This window comes from Magnusiomyces paraingens, assembly GCF_902498895.1.
Source record: "Magnusiomyces paraingens strain CBS 517.90 genome assembly, contig: contig4, whole genome shotgun sequence".
NCBI classification, from domain to species: Eukaryota; Fungi; Ascomycota; class Dipodascomycetes; order Dipodascales; family Dipodascaceae; genus Magnusiomyces; species Magnusiomyces paraingens.
This window is the reverse complement of record NW_022474070.1, coordinates 918,864-941,356: the sequence shown is the minus strand read 5'-3', so window position 1 is coordinate 941,356 and position 22,493 is coordinate 918,864. Positions and strand designations below refer to the sequence as shown.

Genomic DNA, 22,493 nt, shown 5'->3' with positions numbered 1-22,493 from the left:
ATATATATATATATATATAAGTATACTTAAAGCTCATATAGATATATAAATATATATATATATATAAATATATATATATTTATTTGTATTGTCATTCTAGACTTGAAAGAACTGTATAGAGATTCTTTTATAAGGACTTCAATGAGCCCTGTTAATTTTTGCACCTTTTGAAAACTAAAATAACAAAGTTACTTTATTTTCTGCACTACCACCAACACCACCATTTGTGCCACCACACAGTCTTGGCTTTTGTAGATTTAAAGCTCTCTGAACCCCTTACTCTTCAAGTTTTAAAAGATTCTGTGGGGTAGTATTATGATTTTTTGATGATTGTCTTCTTTTTTGAATATATTAATTTATTACGGAAAATGAATGGCTTTATTCACCGTATGATCTCGGTGGTCGGCTATTACCAAAAAAAAAAAAATTAAATAACAAATAAATGAAAAAATTCCCGCGCAATTTTTTTTTTTCTTCTTTGTGTACTTAAATTAGCCACCATCATTATTTTTATGGTGAACCACAAAATTTAAATCCGTACCTTGAATTTTTTTTTCTAAAAACATCTATTTTTTTTTTTTTTTTGCTTCAAGGATCTTTCTTTAGTTGTTTGTATAACTATTATTCTAACAAACTACTACACATCCTTGACTGCCTTTTTCTTTTTTTTTTTTTTTTTTTTTTTTTTTGAAATATCATGCTTAGGAGACTATTACCAATAGCATGCTTTGTGCTCCCATCGGTTGCCACAACCTTAAATGACAGCCCGATCTCTTTAGATCTCCGCAATACCGACCCATTTGAGGAAAACTCGAGTGGCCACGGAATAGTGATTAGCATTCTAGGCGTTATACTTTTCATTTGGTATTTGGCAATTATCCTAGTATCTCTAATCGGCGTTATTTTTGTGCGAATCAATAACGGCCAGTATCATCCACCAGCAGTTGACGTTAGGTTGCCGCGTGGACCAATGGTGGGTGGAAATCTTAGCAGCAGTAGAACCAACACTAATGATACCAATAGCAGTAACCCAGAATCTAATGACGATGAAATCGAAGGCGTTACAATTCTGCGGCCACTTAAGGGCATCGACACTGAGATGAAATCGTGCCTTGTGTCTGCATTTCTGCAAAACTACCCAAAGTTTGAAATTATTTTCTGCGTCGAATCACAGTATGATCCTGCGATTCCGATTGCGCAAGCACTTATTGATAAATTCCCTGCAGTGGACGCCAAACTGCTGATTGATACGGAGGAAACTCACTACGGACCCAACCCAAAAGTCAATAACCTTGCTAAAGGATACAAGCAAGCAAAGTATGATATCATCTGGGTGCTTGATTCCAACGTGTGGGTGGCTGCAGGTGCCATGTCACGATCAGTGATGGCTTTTAGAAAACCAGGCAGAGGTGGTCGCCGGATAAAGCTTGTGCATCATTTGCCACTATGTGTGTCGTTAGATTCCACAATGACGGCATCTTGGGGGTCCAAACTAGATGAGATGTTTATGTTAACTTCACACTCAAAGTTTTACACTGCGATTAACGAGGTTGCAATTGCACCCTGCGTCACGGGCAAGTCTAACTTGTACAGACGATCCGATCTAGATGCAGCCGTAGCCGTGAAACTGGCCAAAAAAAATGAGGAGCTTATTAAAAAACAATACAGACAAACGGAGAGAGCATTGACTCCGGATTTTAGCAAGTCTACAGAACAATCCATTCCTCTGTCGCCTTGTAGTGCATCAACCTCGTCCACTTCTCTAAGTAACAACTACCCAAATCAAGATAACACCATTAGCGTTTCTTCCAACCCCTTTTCCAATGAGTCCGAGGTGCTTCCAGGAACTGGTATTCGGAACTTTGCACAGTATATTGCTGAGGATAATATGATTGCAGTATGTTTGTGGGAAGATGGAGATGGACGAACACGCTTGTCGAGCGATTCTGTGGTGCAGCCGTTAGCCGATGTATCTCTTAAGGGCTATTGGGACCGCCGTGTACGTTGGCTGCGTGTGCGCCGGTACATGGTGTCTGCTGCTACATATGTGGAACCCACCACAGAATCTATATGTTCTGGAATTTTTGGTACATTTGCCATTTGTGTTTTGTTTTTGTCGACACCGGATGGTTTACCTCGGTACTGGTCATGGACATGGTTTTTGTTCCATATGGTGACTTGGTGTGTGATTGATTATTTCCATTTCCACGTTTTGCTGGCTTTTAAAAATATGGATAACGTGAATAGACCATACTTTGTATCAAAATACTTTTCGCCATTTGCAGGACCCATGGCGTGTCGCCCAAGATCGCTTCAAACGTGGCTGCCTGCATGGTGTTTAAGAGAAGTTTTGGCCTTCCCCATTTGGCTGACAGCTATGCTTGGTCAGGATATTTACTGGAGAGATCGGCCTTTTAGAATTTTAAATGATCTTAGTACAGAAGAAATTATAGAGTGATTGATTTAAAAATGTATTTGAACTTATTATTATTAAACATAGAATATTTTTTATGTTAAGACTTAAATAAAGTCCCCTCTACAAACTGGCAAATAATTGTTGACCGAAATATCAAATTAACAAATTTACCAATAAGCAATGTTTATGAAAAAAAAAGATTTGTTAGCCGCTATTTAAATTCGTATATAGTACCAATCTATCGATAAATCAATTAACTACCCAAACATTTGGATTGGGGCTAAAGAGCACTAAGATTTACAATAATATTTCAAATAGGGCTCAATGGAAATATTTTTTCCACCCCCCCTTAAGGTTTCCAGTGAAAACAACCGTCAGGTTTTTTAGTATAGAAATCATCATCATTAAAAATAAAAGCATACATAGAAGTACAATTGATTCGTATAAGTCATTCAAAGTCATGCAAGGGTATTAAGATCATCATGTTTTTGGTTTTTTTTTTTTTTTTTTTTTACTGCTGGTTAGAAGGGTAAAAGATATCATCAAGTCCAACAAAGGTTTCCTTGATGTTGCGGACAGACACAAATCTGGTAAGAATGTTACCAGAGCCAGCCTTATCGTTTGTACCTGACATGCGGGCACCGCCAAACCATTGCTGGCCGACAACGGCGCCTGTGGACTTGTCATTGATGTAAAAGTTTCCTGCAGTGTGTCGCAGAGCATAGGTGGCCTGGTTAATGGCGTCTCTGTCACGAGCAAAAATGCTGCCCGTAAGACCATACTTGGTGGCCTTGTCAACCACAGAAAGAGTTTGCTCAAACTCGGCATCCTCATAAACATAGACAGTAAGAACAGGACCAAAGAATTCAGTGCTCAGATAAGGGTGATTAGGGTCTGTGGTTTCGTAAATAGTGGGCTTGACGTAGTAACCAACCGACTTGTCGGCAGTGCCACCTGTTAACAGCTTGAGAGCAGGGTCTGACTCGGCCTGCTTGAAGACATTAGCAAGCTTATTGAAGGAAGGCTCGTGGATGACAGGACCAGAGAAGTAATGGAAGCCATTGGGATTGGTAGCATCACCCTGGTGGGAATGAATCTTTTCAGTTTCCTTTATAAGAAGGTCTTTAAACTCAGGCCAGATGCTACGGGGGACATAAGCACGGGAAGTGGCTGAGCATTTTTGGCCTTGGAACTCAAAGGAGCCACGAACAGTTGACTTGACAGCATTCTCAATGTCGGCAGACTTGTGGATAACGTGGAAGTTCTTGCCGCCAGTTTCACCGACAATTCTAGGGTAAGACTTGTAAGAGCCCAAGTTCGAAGCAATTTTCTGGTAGAGGGAAAGGAAGACCTGGGTGGAACCGGTAAAGTGAAGAGCAGCAAAGTCAGGAGAGCTGAGAACCTCTTCAGTGACGGATTGAGCATCGCCAGGGATAAAGTTAATGACACCATCGGGGAGACCAGCCTCCTTGAAGATGTTATAAAGAAGGTAGTTGGAAAGAACAGCGGAATCGGAAGGCTTCCAGACAACAGTGTTACCCATGAGAGCAGGAGCAGCAACGAGGTTACCTGAGATGGCGGTGAAGTTAAAGGGTGTGACAGCATAAGTGAAGCCTTCCAAAGGTCTGTACTCTGCTCTGTTCCAAGAACCCGGGGTAGTCTCAGTGGGTTGCTGAGCGTAAAGCTCTTGAGCATAACGGGTGTTAAAGCGCAAGAAATCAGAGAGTTCGCAAGTGGCATCAATCTCAGCTTGGAAGACGTTTTTGCCCTGGCCAATCATGGTTGTGGCAAGCATATCATAACGGTATTTCCCAGTGATGAGGTCTGCAGCCTTAAGGAAAACCGCAGCACGGTCAGCCCAAGGAGCGTTTTCCCATTCCAGCTTGGCATTGTTAGAAGCTTCAATGGCCTCACGGACTTGAGCAGGAGTGGTGCTGGAGACGTTGGCGACAACGTGCTCGTGGTTGAAGGGACTGCGCTGCTTGAAGGTGGTATCGTTGAAGATTTCCTTGCCACCAATGACGGCGGGGATATCTGCAGTTCCCTTGTACTTTTTAAGGGCCTTGAGAACACCGGCACGATCTTTGCTTCCTGGGGGGAAAGAACGGACGGGCTCGTTTTTGATCTCTGGGACCTTGAAAGTGGCCCATTGGGGCACGGCTGTGGAGTACGATCTGGCGGCGATAGCAGAGCGAACAGCAACGGTCTGCTTTGAAGACAGAGTTCTAATCATTATGAATTAGGGAGGAAGAGTTGATGATGAGAGAATAGAAAGAATTGAGAATGATAGAAGAAGAAGAAAGAAAGAAAAAGAGAAAGAGAAAGAGAAAGAGAAAGAGAAAGAGAAAGTTAAAGCCAAAGTCTAGTTATTTATACAGCTAGATCGCGGCCATCTGATCAAAACTGGGGGGCCCGAGTCGGTTAGTTGAGGTAAGGCTTTACTCGGCGATGTCATTAAGTGGAGGTGAGGAGGGGGTTTGTAGGGGGGGGGGGGGGATATCAGATAGAGGTCACGTGTGGACTTTTAGAATATTTGGGATTTTTTGGGATTTTTTAGGATATTGGAGACCCATGTTACCGTTTCTCAGCCCCACGGTTACTCAGTATTTAAGTGAGTTAGATTAGGGGCGTTCCATATATTTATATATATATTTTGCCGCAGTTGGGTGATTTAAAGGAAGGTGCCCGCGGGAATCATTTTGGGTAAAGAAAATGATTTGAAAAAAGAAGGTAGTTAAAGGACATAACTATATATAGAGGGTAGTGTAACTCGATATAAATGTCAAAAAAAAAAAAAAAAAATTTTTTTAGGGTTGTTTTATATATACGAAGTACAGATTGAAACTTTTGATAATGGAGTTTCACAGGTTTAAAAAAGGTTTTAAATGGAAAAAAAAAATTTGAAATAAAATAAACAGGGGGGGAATGAAGTTATTTTATTTGTTAAAGAAACAAGTATCAAATGACATTAATATTTGAAACTACATATAACAGTTTGAAAAAAAAAAAAAAAAGGGTTTGTTTGAAATTGAAATAAATAAATAAAAAATAAAGGACTTCTCAGAGAGAAATTATAGTTTTTCATGATATATATTTGATGACGATTACATTAAAAACTATATAGTTTATAACAAGTTTTGAAGGAAGGTTTCTTTTGGTAAAAGTTTTGGTGACATTACAAAAAAAATAAGTTTTGTTACATTGTTTTGTTACATTACAATATTGTGTCACATAATTGTAACAATTATTGCACCATTTAATTTAATTCAAAAAAAAAAAAAAATAATAAGGGAAGATTTCGGCTTTATGCGCCGTAGCACTTTTTTCTTTTCATCTCCAGCAGCTTTAAAAAGTTTTTTTTTTTTTTTTCTTTCCTTCTTTACATCCCACGGAATGTCCGACGGTAGTAGTAGATCTGCAGTTGACATCTTTGTTTCTCGTTTTTTTTTTTTTTTATTTTATTTTTTTCCTTTTATGCCTACTGTAGCTGTACTAAAATAAAATAAAATAAAATAAAATAATAAAAAGAAAAAGAAAAAAGGGTTATGCAATTATATTAACGTCCTCTGCACTAATTTATATTATTATTATTATTATTATTATAAAAGCCGAGTAAGGCTGGAAGAGAGGAAGGAGGAAGAGGAGGATTTGACAATGAGTGAATGACACAAGTGTATGACGATATCAATAATAATTGACAGATTAATTGATTAATTGATAGATAGAGATGAGATGAGTCAAGTAGTATGATGAAAGTACGCCATACCTTGAAGTACTAATAAGCAATAAGATTTTTTATATAATTATTATAATTTTTAAAGAAGAATGAAAAATGCTTGTATATAATACTACTACCAGAGATGGTTTTGTATTTGATTTATATAAACGCTACTTTTTTTTTTTAAAAAAAAAAAAAAAAAAAAAAAGTCTTTTCAGTTCAGTCCAACCTGTTGCATTTTGCACTTCACCATAGTATTTTAAATACATACAAGCAGTGCGCACTGCGTATCTTTAAAGTGAATGTGCAGGGTTTTTATTTTTTTCATTTTTTTCATTTTTATTATTTTTATTATTATTATTATTATTGGTTAACCCATTTTTAAATGATATTATTTTTTACTGTAATTTTCAATTCATTCAAGTACATATATATATATATATTTCTTTTTAGGTATTTCATATTTCCCGACATGGTCAATCGACCGATTTTGTAGTGACTGCTTTGATGAAAACGGGAAGGTATCTTTGATGGTATTTTTTTTTTTTGCAGTAACAACAGCAGCAGTAGCTTTATTAGTACGAACGGTACGGTGCGCTTACGGATAAAAAAGAAAAATAAGGTGTAAAGAAATCCGAGAGAAAGATAGATTTCCAAAATATCGATGATGATGATGATGATGATGATGATTATGATGATTATGGATGGATGGAAAAGGGTATTCCGTATACATCCAATTATTATTATTATTATTACTATTATTATTATTATTATTATTATTATTATTAATATGATAATTATAAATCACAGTTAGTATCATAGTATTAAATAGTAGTAAATAGTCAAAAAAAATTATGAAAAATTAATGTTCAAAAGTATGTTTCTTGAAAGATAAAAAAAAAATGAAAAAAAAAAAAAAACAGGGAGACATTTTGGTAACATTGAAATAGACAACGAGAACTACTACCAGTTAGGTGAAAAAGACGATTTAGATTTAAAATAAAAAAGTTCAAAGAGTATAAGAAATGTAATTTTTTTTTTTTTTTTTTTTTTTTTTTTCAAATGAATTGCGCATCAAGAGTTTGCGCATCACGCTTATGATTTTTTTTATACAACTAATTAGTTATACTTGCATTATAATGCAAGTAAAATAAGTCTTTCTTGCTTTTGAAAAAATGAAAAAAAAAAAAAAAAAAAAAGAAAGAAAGAAAGAAAAGCGGTTTGATTTGTTGTTGCGTACTTTTTGTAAAGTAATCAAGAAAGGTATTTTTTTTTTTAAATGATTTTTTAAAGATGAAAGATTTTTTTTTCTTTTTTAAAGATTCAAATAAGTTTAATAGAAAAGAAGATTTAAATTTTTTTTAGATTTTTTTTAGATTTTTTATTTTTTTAAACCGTTTATGAAAGAAGAAATGAAATAAGTAAAAAAAAATATATACAAAGTTTAAATAAACTTGGTTATATAGAAATAAATTGATATTTTGGGTCAATGGAACCCAAATTATTTTAGTTTAACTTTAACTTTGTTATAAATTTCATGCAACAAACTTGAATTTTTCTATATTTCTTCTTTCTTCTTTCTTTTTTTCTTTCTTTCTTTTTTATTTTATTTACTTTTTTATTTAATAGTTTGAATCAAATGAATTTTTTTTAAAAACGAAAAAAAAAAAAGTATGATATTTTGAACCTGTTTTTTTTTTTTTTTTTTTATTTTGGTCTGCGCACACTTCATTTTCATCATTGATTCTCCAGTGTGATATGCGCACTCTTTGATATTAAAATACGCTTTCAAATGATTGATTGATTATCATGTGTTTAAAAAAAAAAATGCTCAATAACTTAAGAGAAAGAAATATTAATACTTGAAATAATAATATCTACAAATAGTTTATGCTGAATTAATACTTTTTTTTTATTTTTTTTTTATTTTTTCCGTTTCTTCATCAGCGCTTTCTTTTTATCTTTTTTTTTTTAATCATTATTATTCTTTCTTTCTTGATAGTGTTATACTATTGTATAAACAACAATGATAATAACACTTTTTAGTAATTATTTATTTTATTATTTCTCTCTCTTTCTTTAAAATGATATTTGTAAAATTATAATTAATAAATCTAATGGTTTGTAAAGTTCCTCCTTCTTCTACCTCCAGAATTATTTAATTATTTAATTATTTATTATTATTATTGTTATAATAAATAAATAAAAATAAAAACTTGATTTTACTTGATTTTACTTGATAAAAAAGGGTTTCTTAAATATATATATATATATTCAATCTACTTTCCATCCATCCATCCCCCCTTTTTCACTATATCGATAAACGTTGGTCCCCTCCCATAACGTCATGCACTCATCACACGCGAGAGAACGTGCAAAATAACGGACGCGCGTCTGACAAATGAAAGGTGATGGGCAAGCGTGATGTGCGGCTTTTCCCACTTTTTTTTTTTTTTTTTTTATATTTTAAAATGTATTTATATGTATTTTTTATTTCCTATTTATTATTAATTTTTTTTTTTTATTTTGAAATTTTTTAAAAATAATCAATTAATAGATTAAAAATCATGATGTCAAGTTTGTATATAAATTAAGATCTTTAAAAAAAAAATTAAAATAATAATTAATTAATTAATAAAAAAAATTAAAAAAGAGATACAACCTCCTTTGTTTAAACGCGTAACGCGTTTTAATTTTTTTTTTTTTTTAATTTTCCTTTAAAGGGGGTATAAGGGATACTACTTATTTAGAGACCTGTTGCGGGTTGCACACTTTGCAAAAATAAAAAAAAAATAAAAAGAGAAAAAAGAGAAAAGGAGACAAATTGGTGCATTAAAATATTAAAATCAAATATATATATTTTAAATGGGAGATGGGATATTTTTTTTTTTTTTGTTTTTTTTATTTTTTAATTAATGTTATACCCTTTTGTCCCTATACTAAATACCCTCTCTCCCCCATTGTTAGATGTTGGTGACGTGGTTTACTAAAGGTCCTTTATGTTCATAATACTTTGTAATTTATTCTTATCAATTTTTATACTATTTTATTATTATCTGCATAATTGATTAATTGATTAATTGATTGAATTTACTACTATTGGCAATTTTTTTTTTTTGTTCTTTCTTTCTTTCTTTCTTTCTTTCTTTCATTGCTTGTTCCAAGGGAATGGAATATGAACCACGATATGCAAAGTTGTGAAACATTGAAGGTAAACAAATAAACAAATAAACAAAAAAAAAATGTATATAAATGAAAAAAAAAATTCAGTTTATATTTTATTACAATAACCTTTTATATCTGCAAGATATGGTGTTTTGATATTTAATAGAAAGTTGAATAAAACTAATTGATCAATTGATTTTGGGGAAATCTTTAAAATGTTTTATAAAGTTATGTTTTTCCAGTTATGTTTTTCCAGTTATTCTCTTCAAAAATACATTTATATATATATATTAATTTAACTTTTAAAAAAAAACAAGTTTTGCAATCCACCCAGATCTAATGGTAAAAGATTCTGTATTTTTTTTTTTTTTTCAAACATTCATACATACCGGGTGGGGAGGAAAAGATTAAACTTATAAAAAAATTTCATTTAATGTTAATATCTCATCGATATCAATGTATTTTTATTTTTATCTTTCTGTCACAGCAAGTCCCATTGAGCTATAAAGAAAGTTAGAAAGAGTTTATGCGAAAGATATATCAAGAAGGAAAGTGAGGGGAAACAGTGCAAGACTAGGAAGAAATGAGCAGTTGATAAAACCGAGTTGCTGATATTTTAAATAATATAATTTAAATAATATATAAATATGATTTTAAAAAAAAAATTCATTTTTTGGTTTTTTAAAATCAAGTTTATCGGTATGGGGTTGTATATATATATATATATATATATATAATTTTGATTTTTGAAAGAAAAGCCGTATGATATGGGGGGGAGTGATGTTACATCATAACTAAGTTAGCTGTCAAAAAAAAACGAGTTGAAAGATGACGTAGAAAATGAAGAAGATGAAGAAAAAAATGATGATGTTGATAGTTATAAGGAATTTTTTGTTTTTTTTTTTTTAAAGATTAGAGATATTAATGCTAGAAGATTAAATAAAATAAAAAGGGTTTAAAAGAGGGGATGTGGATCATAAGGTACCGAATTCATGCGAAATAAGATTGGAGAAGAAGATATAATATGAAAGTCTATTTAGTGATGAGATAAAACTTGATTAAAGTAAGTAAGTAAGTAAGTAAGTAAGTGAGTTAAGTAAATACAATTGAATATATGATTATAAACAATTGTTAATAATAGTTTTTTTATTTTTTTTTTCTATTTTAACCTAAGTTTATATATATATATATATTGTGATAGTAGAAATATAGAAACATATAAAAATTATTTGAAAACCATGAATAACAAAAAAATAAATAAATAAATAAATAATAAATCAGGGAAGGGTGTATGAAAAAAAGGATTTGTAAAGGAAGGGGATAGTTTAAACTAGGGGTGAGACATTAGAAAAAAAAAAAAAAAAAAAAAAAAAAAAACTTCCTCAGCGAAAGACATTTTAAAAGATGGAAAATTAAAAGGGGGAAAGAAAGAAACCGAGACATTAGAGGTTAATTTTTATTTAAATTTTTTTTTTTTTTTGGTTCTAAAAGAAAATAAATAAATAAAAATCTAGATTTATTTATTTATTTCAAATATATTTAAATATTAGTATTTGAATTGAATAGAATAGAATATAAAAAAGTATTTTTGATTAGTTGTAGCTTGATGGAATCTTTTAAATTGAGACAATTGAAATCTTTAGAAATTTTTATATATAGATCTATATAAAAAAAAATTAAATGTTTATATATCGATATATACGATTTAATAAATAAATTAATAAAATAAAATGGATATTTATATAATATAATATAAGACATTTTGTTTTTTTTTTTTTTTTTTTAATATCAAAAAATAAATTCATCATCGTTTCCATTATAATATTTTTAATTCATATTATTAAAAAAAAAAAGTCATCATGAATAAATAAAACTGGTAACGGGTTTAATAGATTGATTGAGATTTAGAATTGTTTACAAGTTTTAATGATGGATATGAAAGTCGTTGTTTATTATTATTATTATTATTATTATTATTATTATTATTATTATTATTATTTTTATTGTATATATAGTTTATATATAGTTGTCATTACTTTTAACTTTGAATATATTTATATATAAAAATTTTTTTTTTTTTTTTTTTAAAGAAATGAAAGAAGAAGAGTTGCGCAGAATTTTATGACTTATTTTTTTATGTGTAGAAATAAGTTTGCGCACTTTGCTCCCAAAAAAAGAAAAATAAATAAATAAATAAAAAAAAAAATAAAAATAAAATTTAAATAAAAAAAAATAAAAAGCGACTGCGCCAATCTTTGAATGAATGAATGAATGAATGAATGAATGAATGAATGAATGAATGAATGGTGAAACCAATTTGGTTGGTCAGTTTGCGCAGGTGCTTTTTTTTTTAAAAAAAATAAAAAAAAAAAAAAAAAAATAAAAAAAAAATCGCGTTGGTTTCTAAAGTGCGCACACAACAAATAAAAAAAAAAAAAATCAACTGTACACTCACACAAATACACACACAAATACATACACACACACACACACACTCACACCGCCTTTAAGAAAAAAAAAAAAAATAAAAATTTTTTTTTTTATTGAGGCTGAAGAAAAGGACATTATTGGTAAAGAAAAAAAAAAAAAAACGATTTGAATTTATAAAAAAATCTTTAAATAAAAAAATAAAAAATAAAAAATAAAAAATCTATAAAAAAATATTTAAAAAAATTAAAAAAAAAAAAAAATTTGAATTTATTTTTTAATTTTTTTAATTTTTTTAATTTTTTAATTTTTTATTTTATTTTTATTTTTTTATTTTTTAATTTTTTATTTTATTTTTATTTTTTTATTTTTTTATTTTTTTAAAAAAAAAACTTTTCTTTTTCTCTCTCTTTTTTTTAAACAGTGCTGACATAATATATTACTCATTAATTCAACATAAGCGATTTTTCAGCTTACATAAACCTATAACTTCTTCCTATAGTTTAAATTTAATTTTTTTTTTTTTGTTAGTCCTTCTTTATTATTTATTTTATTTTTTTTTTATATAAATAAAATCAAAAATCCTCTCCTTTTTTTTTTTTTTTTTTTTTTTTTTTTTTTTTTTTTTTCTTTCTTTCTTTTTCCCCAAGAATTCCCACTTCAGTCATTCCTTACTTAAACAATCATTCAGTAAACAAAACAACTTTCTTCAACTTTTTATTCATTCATTCATTCATTCATTCCTTTTTTTTTTTTTTATATTAAAATTTTTTCACCTTTAGTCATTCCTTTAAATAAATAAATAAACCTATATACCCATTCCACTCCTTTTTTTTTTTTTTTTATTGAATAGAATAATTACAATGAAATTCTCTGCCTCTTCAATCTTGGCCTTCTCAGCCCTTGCCACTTCAGTCGCAGCTGTCCCTGCTCGCAGTCCTTACCAGATTCGTGAGCACCACGCTCATAACCTTCACCAACTCGACAAGCGTGAAATCGTTTATGCAACCGTCCACCAGTACCGCTACTTTTACCAGAAACAAGTCGTTTACGTCGACCAAGATGGTGCTCCCTTCTCCACTGGTTGGGAAGTCGTCTCTGTAGCCACTGAGCACTCAATTCCTACTTCTTCTCAGGTCGCTGCTGCAACAGATGCTCCGGTTTCTACTTCTTCTTCTTCTTCTTCCGCTGCTGTTGATACTCCTACAACTACCTCTACTCCTGTTGATACTCCTACTCCTACTTCTACTTCTACTTCTTCCTCTTCTTCCTCATCAACTCCTGTCCCAGAACCTACTACCACCGCTGCTCCTACTTCTACCTCTATCTTTGTTCAGAACTTGAACAATCTTGCTTCTGAATCTTCTGCCGCTGATTCTGAAGATGATAATGATGAAGATGACACTGAAACTTCTTCTTCCGAAACACCCGTTGTTCCTACCACCACCTCTTCTACCTCCACTCCTACTCCTGAACCTACCACCTCTTCTACTTCTACTACTTCCACTTCTACCTCTACTCCTACACCTACCCCCACACCTACTCCCACTCCTACACCCACACCCACCCCATCTCCTTCAACATCCTCCACCTCCACCTCCACTCCTACCCCTGAAACTTCTTCTACTGAAGCCCCTACCTCAACTACCCTGGCTGTTGTTGTCCCCACCACTTCTTCTACCACCTTAGCTGTCGCCACCTCTTCTACTTCTTCTTCTGCTGCTGCTGACTCCACTGCTACTCTTGCTGCCAATGGTGGTGACTCATCTTCCAGTGGTTCAACTTACTCTGGTGATGGTACTTACTACGAAGCTGGTCTTGGTTCTTGCGGTTACACAAACACTGACTCTGATTACATTGTTGCAATCTCCCATGTCCGATTTGATGCTGTTAACCCTGGTAACCCTAATAATAACCCTCTCTGTGGTAAGAAGATTCGTGCCTTTTATAACGGGAACTCTGTTGATGTCACTGTGGTCGATAGATGCCCTGGATGCACTGAAAACTCTCTTGACTTTAGTCCTTCAGCCTTCCAACAGTTGGGAGATTTGGATTTGGGTCGTATTGAAATCACTTGGGATTTCCTTTCCTAAAAAATAGGGGGAAATAAAAAAGAGTTTACCAAAAAAAACAAACAAAAATTTAAGATTTACGAAGTTTATGCCAATACAAGGTTTTTTTTTTTTAACCACAAAATTGTGAACACATTCGCCAAAAAAATACACAAAAAAAATATTATTAAAAAACAAAACAAAAAGAAGATTTTAGATTATGACGACAACCTGGCTGGGAAGAAGTTTTTATTTATTTATTTATTAATTCTCTTGAGTGTTTGATTACATTTGAGAGAACACTTTTCTCCCCATTCCAATTACTACTGGTTATTATTCAAAAGATGACTTTCTCTTTTTGATTTAGATTTGAATTTTTAGAAGATGTAAAAAAAAAAAAAAAGAACATAAGAGCTGGCTCTTTATTTATATCATATATTTATTATATATATATTTTTAAAAAATAAAACAAAATTTTTTTCCTTTTTATTTATTTATTTATTTTTATATTTAACACAAAAAAAAAAAGTTGGATTTTCTTTTTTTTTTCCCATTAAAGTTTCTTTGTTTTAAACCTTCGCAACAATGATATTTTTTTTTTCTTTTGGTTTTGGTTGCAACATGCTGGAAAGCAGGCAGGCGCAGGCAGGCGCAGGAGGTGTTTTAAAAATAACCCTGTCTAATTGATTGATTGATTGAAAGATTGAAAGATTGAAAGATTGATTTGACATGACAAAAAATTTTCCTTTTTTTTTTTTTTTTTTTTTTTTTTTTTTATCTCTCTTTAAAATTTAATGATTTATTTCTCTTCTAATAAAACTTGTAATTGCTGAATATATATAAATTGAATAAATGAATTGAATTGAATTAAAACTAAAAAAAAAAAAAAATTAAAAAAATACCCTCAAATTTTACAACTTGTAAATCGCCTAACTTATTAAACAACTTACTAATCAGTAAGTAATTATAACTTACTCTTACTCTTACTTACGTACTTACTTACTTACTTACTTACTTACTTACTTCCACTCTTCTTCTTACTAGAATCAACTTCTTCATCTTCATCTTCACTATCTCCAATAAAAAACGGATCATCATCTTCTCCAACTGATCCATCTCCTATACTCCCTCTCTTTTCTCCAGTTTCTTTACCCTCAACTACTACCAACTTACCCTCTTCCTTTTGATCCTTCTTAGTACTACTACTATTACTACTACTAATACCACTATTCTCTTCTCCCTCACCTTCTCCCTCACTATTCTTCCCTCCAATAGCACCACTGCCTTCAGAAACAGGAACTGGTGATACCGTATTCAATGGCTCCCATTTTGTCTCACTACCACTCCGAGCTCGAGTCCCAGAATTTTCCTTGTTTACCTCTGGCCGCCGAGGTAACCGAGGTGCAGGACCACTATCGGCATCATCTTCATCATCATTGCGCATATCAATTCCATTAAAAACAACCTCCTCAGGATCCCGGTCATAAAACCGTTGAGTCCGCCCACCAGCTGGAACTCCACGGTATCCTTCTCTTCCTCCATATCTGTCATTATTGTTATTATTATTATTATTATTATTGTATCCATTATTGTAAGACCCACTATTGGAAGCTGTTGCTGCTGCTGCTCCTCCACCAAAGAAATTCGAAAACAATCCAGGTGTCGATTCATCTCCATCAATCTTCTTCTTAAAATTCTCAACCCAATTGTTCACTTTATCGCGAGTCTCATTAAACCCCTTGGTCAAGTTATCCCTAATTTGGGGCAGATCGTCATCAAAAAATGACCCTTCCTTGTACAAGTCATCATCATCATCTTCATCATCTCCCTCAAACCGATCATAAGCACCATCATAGTACCGCTGATGACTAGGTGGAACTGCGTGTCGGAATGACCCTCCAGATTCCCGGCGAGCATTCTTGTCCCGTGGATCATTGTACGTCGTTCCGCGACCCGTATCAGCGTACCGCACCCGTCGAGCCTCCCGAGCTGCTGCACCTCCTGTAGCCGCGTGCGCTGCTGCCGCTGCGCTTCCATCAAATTCCGCTGCAAGCATTCGCGCAAGTTTCTCATCCTCTTCAATTTGAGCAGCATCGTTGCGGATCGCTTCTGTTGCCGAAGCCTGTTTGGCCGCACGCTGTGATGCCAATGCTTCTCCACCTGTTGCTGTTGTTGTTGTTGTTGTTGCTGCTGCTACTGCTGGCTGTGTTCCCTGGCGGTACCGCGACGCGGGTGGACGGCCCTGGCCGTACGATGCATGCGCTAGTGATTGTGGTGGTGGAGGTGCCACGTGGTGGCGCTGGCCTGGTGGGTAGCGAGTTGGAGGTGGTGCAAATTGCGATTCGTCCAGCTTATAATCTGGGTCTGTAAGTGACAACAGGCCGTTAAAGGCAGGGTCCACACGTCCGCCAGATGCAATCAAAACTGCGCGCACTACTTTGGACTCTACCGTGGGGAAAGCTTCCGAAAGAGTTAGCTGGGCTTGAGAAAAGGGAGACAAGGGACGTGGAGGTTTGGGAGGAGGAGTCGGCGCGCGTTCTGCAGTATCGTCTTCGATTGAAACTGCCGCAATCTTGCCGCTCTTAATGTCTTTCTGGAGCTGAGAAAGAGGAATGTCATCAGGGTCAATTGGGGTTTCCTTGGATTCTTCCTTGAGTTCTTCCTTTGGTTCATCTTTGGATTCGTCCTTGGATTCGACCTTAGACTCATCCTTAGATTCATCCTTGAGCTCATCCTTAAGTTCATCCTTAGACTCTGTCTTAGCCTCTTCTTTCTTTTCTTCCTCCTTGGTCTCTTCGACTTCCGTCTTTTCGTCTATCTTTGTTTCTTCTTCTTTAGCCATGTTATCGTATTAAAAAAAAATAATTTAAAAAGAAAAAAAAAAAAATAATAATTCAAATGGGTGTATATATATATATATTCTTGTGTCGTATTTGGGTCGTTTCGTGGACTTGTTGATATGTGTTGTCTTTAAACAAACCGGCAATTTTAGGGGGGGAGATACGTGTGGAAGGCAAAAACAAAAATAACAAAATGGCCTGGCGGCTGTGGCTGTGAATGGACAAACAAACAAACAGTTAATTCTGCACAGCCAGGAAATCCCGCCAGAAAATCAGCCGAGGTTATCTAACCCTAGCCCATATCACATGATAAACCCTAACATCTATTAACTATAAAAAGAGCAGATTTTTTTTTTTCACCAACTTCTCTTCCTTTTTTTTTTTTTTTTTTTTTTTTTCTTTTTTCTTCTTTACCAAACATTCTTGGATTAGTTAGAACCCATTGCTTAGATTAACTTCATATGAGCTATGTGGCGTGGACACCCGAGATATAGCAAATTGTAGCTTACAAGTTTTCTCTTCTATTAGACTGATTGTGGATTATTTTTCATTCTTTTTCAGCCTACGGAACTATAACTCTTACTACATTTTATTTTTAAGCTCACGCAGCTTGGCCATGACGCCCTCACGCTCTTGAGTCCCAGTTACTTTTTGGAGCTCTGGGTCTTGTAAACGCATAAATGGATTGTACTTCTTTTCATCGCCAATTGTAAAAACTCCTGTGGTTTTCTCATGGCGTGCAACGTAACTAGCCAAAGCTTCAAGAGCTGGATGTGTACTCTTGTTCATTACACTTTCAACAAACTTGACGTTTGACTTTGTATACTCATGTCCTGGATACACCAAAGTCTCATCGGGCAGCCCGCCCAAGACGGTATTAAGAGCATGGTCCATTTCACGTGCATTGCCCTCAAAGAAACGACCACACCCAGCAATAAAGAGTGTATCACCAGTGAAAACAACCTTGTCACCAGATGTCTTGTCTTCAGCATAATAGCAAATACTATCTTGTGTGTGGCACGGCGTGTGCAATGCTCGAATCGCAACATTACCTCCAAGACTCAATTGCTCATTGTGCGCCGGTGTGGTTGTTACCAGAGGAGATTGCTTCCCAGCAATGATTGGCAGACCAGGATAATGTTTAGACTATAGTAAAGTTAGAAAAAAAAAAAAAAAACGAAAATAGTAAATCTAGGAATTGGACACACTAACTTACCAATTCTTCGTTGCCACCAGCATGGTCATAATGATGGTGGGTATTGACAATAGCTACCAGCTTGATTTCACCTTCTTGTTCAAGTTTTTTCAACACAGGCAGGACCCTAAAAAGGTTAGAAAAAAAAGAAAAAAAAAAAAGAGAAGAAGATTATTTTTATGTTTGACTTAAATACTTACTCGTGAGGCTCTGCAGGGTCAATGACCCAGCTGTTTTTGGTAGAGTCGTCGGTTAAGACGTAGGCGTAGTTATCGCCGGTACCCCAGCGCATGGGAATTGAACGGATATGCATTGTACGTTTTGTAACAGAAGATAGTGAATTTGATTGTGGACGGAGTGCTCTTAAAGTTTTAGAAAAGAAAGAATGCATGTCAAAAAAGACAATTAGGAAAAGTGCAATGGGAATTACTAGGAAATGTTTAAAAGTAATAGCAGCCATGAGGTTGAGGGAAGAAAGTAAAGGAAAGAGGATTGGATGGGATGGGATGGAATGGGATGAGAGTGGGGGTGGGTAGGGAGATCGGAGAGTAATAAGGAAGGACTTACGCCATACGAATAAAAATCATTTGTCAGCAACAAGCGGAGATCCGTAGACTACTAGCAATAATCAGTCTTTGTTTCTACAATAAAAGGGAAAGAGAAAGATATATATATATATTCCTTTTTTTTTTTTTTTTTGTTAACGTAAAACCCCAAAAAAAGAAGCTTGAAGACAGTCATCAGAAGGTCCATGCAGACTCGGAACTCGGGACTTGAGATTAGAAGATTAGAAGATTAGAAGATTGGAGGTTTTCGGGTGTTTTTTTTTCTATTTAGTTTTCAGTTACTATTTAGTAACTCACAAAAAAAAAAAAAAAAAAAATAAAATAAAAAAAAATTGAAAATGTGAAAGGCCTAATTCTGGCAGTGTATGCTTAGTAAAGAATTACTAACACTTTATATACTTTCTATACTTTATACTATACTTTCTAATAATATATGTGTCTCTCTCTCAAAAATTTTTCTTTTTTTTTTTTGGCCCAACAACTAACGCCTAAGCTACCCACACCAACCTTCAATCAAACTGAATTTTCCCCCTCCTAAGAAAAAAAAAAAAAATTTATCTACACACAACAGCCAAAAATCCACCAGTTTTCGTTTTATATAAAAAGTTCTGCTTAACTCACACATCAAAGGATTTCTCTTTTATCATTAAAAAAAAGTCTTTAAACTAGTGTTCATATTCCTTTTTTTTTCTTATCGCTTTTTTTTTTTTTTTTTTTTTTTCAAATACATAAATAAACCTTGTAAAAATGGCTGAATCCCGGTGGGCAGACTCTTCTGCTCAGGTATGTCCGATCTTGTCTCTTTATTTTTCTTTCCAGTCTAACTCAAAAATCTTAGGAACCAACAACTCTAGAAGAGGTACTTAAAGAATCTCAAGCTGACCAGTATGTTCTATAATAATCCTTAAAAGAAAAAAAAAAAAATTCCCCCATCTTATTCCCTTCTTTCTGACCTTCCTTTAGACAATGTGACTTGCAAGATACTACCATCAAGGCTTATAAACCTCCAGTAAAAGTCCTCCTCAAACGCAACCCAAACAACAACAATAATAATACTGGCTCAAACACTCCAGTCAGACGAACAGCTTCTCCTTCTTTATCTTCTGTGGCGTCTGCGGGCTCATCTTCCCCCTTAAGCTACGATGACAAGCGCGGTGGTCGTGCATCTCCAGCCAGCTCTGGAGCATCAACTCCTAAAAATAATACTTCACAAGCTCCACCTCCAGCTCGCGAAGATATTAGCGTACGTGAACAAAAGTATCTTAAAGCCCGTGAAAAGTATTTTGGCCCAGAGTCTTCCTCTTCGGATGATAACGATACATCAACCGATTATGAGTCTGCATCAGCAGCAGCCGCGGCTCTCAGCCAAGGCTTTTCATACAACAACAATAATAATATGAATACCCCTCTGGTTGATGCCTCTGAATACCACGAATACTCTCGCAATACTGATTACTCCCGAAGACCTCAGAAACCTCAGTACCCAGCTTACAACTTTTATTACCAAGGTGCACCATCAGCTCCGATCCCTCAAGGATACGGTCAGTATTATAATGGAGGCGGATACCAGCAGCAAGTTATCCAACAACAACAAACGCAAAATCAAAATCAAAATCAAAATCAACAATTTGCATTACTATCACAACAGCAGCAACAACTACAACAACATCAGCCAAACATTGATCTGAATGGGCCGTACGGAGCAGGACCTCAAATACAGCCCACACAATACCAAGCCGGCGGGTTCCAGCAGTACGTGCCCAGTAGCAGCGGTCAATTCCAGCAACAGCAACAACAGCAGCAGTACGGGTATATCAATAATAACAGTGTTAATAACAATGTTAATAACAACAACTGGGGAGGAAATGCAATAGGCGGCGGGTCCGTAGGAGGAAATAGCCCCAATAAAGGATACAAGAAGAATTACAATGGCAACATAAACAACAACATTGGTATTAATAACAACAACAACAACAACAACAGCAATATCAATAACAACAGCAACAGTAACAGCAATATCAATATCAATAATAACAACAACAATAATAATAATAATAATAGTAATAATATTAATAGCATAAGCTCAGGAAACAATTGGAACCGAAATAACATGGGTTCAAATGGTGGCAACAGTAGCAGTGGTAGCAACACCAGCGGGATGAGCAATAACGGATACGGGCGACGGCAGTATAATAACAACGGAGGGAAGGGGTATGGAGGATATTATAATGGCGGATACTCCAACGATGGATATAACCGAAACACAAGCTACAATAGTAATAGTCGGTATTGATTGAGATGGAGTTATCGATGTAATAATTGAAAGGGTGGTAAAAGAAAATTAACGAAAAAAAAAAAAATCTTTTTTAAAAAAAACATAAAATATAACTTTTCATTAAACAAAATCTTTTTCTTTTTTTACTTCAAAATAAGAATACTGTATACACACAATAAATGAACAAAAAAAAGTCTATCGAATATATATTTTTTTTTATTTGTACAAAAAAGAGTAAGCCTATATCCATGACTAGTCCAGAATTAAAAAAGGAAGAAGGAATGTAAGAAAATAAAACCAAAGCAAAAGAGAAATGAGAAGCAGTAAAGACAGAAAGAAAAAAAAAACAATCATCGTCTAAGCAAAAGAAAGACGTTTTCTTGCTTAAGATTGGAAAGCTTTCTGTAGCCACCTTCCAAGGCCATTAACAGACCACCGAATGAGATGTAACAAGAACTAAAGAAAAAATGTTAGTTTGATTTATCTTTCCTACTATTTTTACTATTTTTTTTTTTTATAATACTCACATAAAGTCACCAGAAGACTCCTCAAACTTGTAAACAGTGCCATACATGACATAATCGTAATCATCAGCCAGCGATCTCTCACCAGGCTTGGGTTCGCGCCAGCCAGTGGTTGGAGGTTTGATCTCTCCATCCAATGACAGTGTCTGTGCGATGGCCAATGAGATAGTATTGCCTTGTTGCAATGGGAACAGTTCGCAATTCACGTCGAGAGTCAAGCGAACTTGCGCGTCTGAAGATGATTGCGCAGTAATACGAGTCACGCGGTCATACCGGGCAGTGTCAACTGACTCCACCTTGAAAATGTCATCAAAAAGTGTGGCAGACATTGATGAAAGGATGGAAGGAAGAAGAGGAAGAGAAGGGTTGATTAGGAGGGGAAGATGAAAGAAAAGAAATGGATGGATGGACCTGGGATGTTGGTGGTTGTAAAGCCTGTTTTTTTTTTTTTTTTTTTTGTCAAGCAGTAAAGATTTTTTTTTTTTCAACTTGAAAAAAAAAAAAAAATTGATAATAATTATTACCAATGATGACTAAACACGGCTGTTAATATTGATATTCACGTGACATAAACATATAACAAAGTTAACTATGAGGCAATGTTCACCTGGTTCCAAATAAATAAATCTAACAAAGTGGTCATTGGAAAATGCCCAATACTAGTAAGAAAAATAGAAATAGAAATAGAAATAGAAACTAAAATAGCATTCCTTTTATAAAATATAATTATAATTATTATTAAAAAAGAAACATTGTTTGATAAAATGAATCCATCATCTTAATAAAAAAAAAAGAGAAAATAGATAGGGTCTTATAGACAAACCGTTGAAAACGGTTTTTAACAAACAATTGAAAAAAAAATGAAAATAAAGATTGTATTAACTAACTGACAGTTTTTGATAGACGGTATTCTATAAAAAAAAACAAAGGGTTTAAATAAATTAGAATAAAAAAGAGAAAGCTTTCTTTATATATTTTTTTAACTTATTTAAGATGAAGAAAACAGCTTAAAAAAATGAGGGCGTTTATAAGTAATTGATTGATTAATTGAACTACTAGCGGGAGAAAAAAAAAGGGTAAACAACAACAGATAAAGAAATTTACAGAGAAAAAAAATATTGATATAGAAATATATGATCAAAAAGTCCGTATAATATTATGATATCAATGGAATCCCGAAATAATGACCGAAGAGAGGAAGGTAAAATAAGAAAAATCTTATGAAAATTGACATTTATACAGGATTTTATCAAGAGCAATGATAAGTTTTGTTATTATTTTTGGAACAAAATTCAGAAAATGATTTATTTTAATTA

The 22,493-nt window shown here is 33.6% G+C and overlaps 7 protein-coding genes across 7 annotated transcripts; 3 read left to right on the top strand and 4 right to left on the bottom strand.

The window, feature by feature from the left end:
• Window positions 1-697: 697 nt before the first annotated feature.
• On the top strand, window positions 698-2,458 carry SAPINGB_P005074 (uncharacterized protein; the record flags this gene model as incomplete). The annotated part of the gene is made up of 1 exon (XM_031999789.1): window positions 698-2,458. The coding sequence occupies one exon, from the start codon at window positions 698-700 to the stop codon at window positions 2,456-2,458; it is 1,761 nt and encodes a 586-aa protein (XP_031855680.1).
• A 469-nt stretch (window positions 2,459-2,927) lies between these two features.
• Window positions 2,928-4,649, bottom strand: SAPINGB_P005073 (uncharacterized protein; the record flags this gene model as incomplete). The annotated part of the gene is made up of 1 exon (XM_031999788.1): window positions 2,928-4,649. The coding sequence occupies one exon, from the start codon at window positions 4,647-4,649 to the stop codon at window positions 2,928-2,930; it is 1,722 nt and encodes a 573-aa protein (XP_031855679.1).
• Window positions 4,650-12,589: 7,940 nt separating this feature from the next.
• SAPINGB_P005072 (uncharacterized protein) lies at window positions 12,590-13,819 on the top strand (the record flags this gene model as incomplete). Its single annotated transcript, XM_031999787.1, has 1 exon — window positions 12,590-13,819. One exon carries the CDS (start codon window positions 12,590-12,592, stop codon window positions 13,817-13,819), a length of 1,230 nt encoding a protein of 409 aa, XP_031855678.1.
• Window positions 13,820-14,792: 973 nt separating this feature from the next.
• SAPINGB_P005071 (uncharacterized protein) lies at window positions 14,793-16,619 on the bottom strand (the record flags this gene model as incomplete). The annotated part of the gene is made up of 1 exon (XM_031999786.1): window positions 14,793-16,619. One exon carries the CDS (start codon window positions 16,617-16,619, stop codon window positions 14,793-14,795), a length of 1,827 nt encoding a protein of 608 aa, XP_031855677.1.
• A 580-nt stretch (window positions 16,620-17,199) lies between these two features.
• SAPINGB_P005070 (uncharacterized protein) lies at window positions 17,200-18,272 on the bottom strand (the record flags this gene model as incomplete). Its single annotated transcript, XM_031999785.1, has 3 exons — window positions 17,200-17,763; window positions 17,834-17,939; window positions 18,013-18,272. The coding sequence occupies 3 exons, from the start codon at window positions 18,270-18,272 to the stop codon at window positions 17,200-17,202; spliced, it is 930 nt and encodes a 309-aa protein (XP_031855676.1).
• Window positions 18,273-19,125: 853 nt separating this feature from the next.
• SAPINGB_P005069 (uncharacterized protein) lies at window positions 19,126-20,671 on the top strand (the record flags this gene model as incomplete). Its single annotated transcript, XM_031999784.1, has 3 exons — window positions 19,126-19,161; window positions 19,217-19,263; window positions 19,342-20,671. The coding sequence occupies 3 exons, from the start codon at window positions 19,126-19,128 to the stop codon at window positions 20,669-20,671; spliced, it is 1,413 nt and encodes a 470-aa protein (XP_031855675.1).
• A 332-nt stretch (window positions 20,672-21,003) lies between these two features.
• On the bottom strand, window positions 21,004-21,506 carry SAPINGB_P005068 (uncharacterized protein; the record flags this gene model as incomplete). The annotated part of the gene is made up of 2 exons (XM_031999783.1): window positions 21,004-21,109; window positions 21,181-21,506. The coding sequence occupies 2 exons, from the start codon at window positions 21,504-21,506 to the stop codon at window positions 21,004-21,006; spliced, it is 432 nt and encodes a 143-aa protein (XP_031855674.1).
• Between the last annotated feature and the right edge of the window lie 987 nt (window positions 21,507-22,493).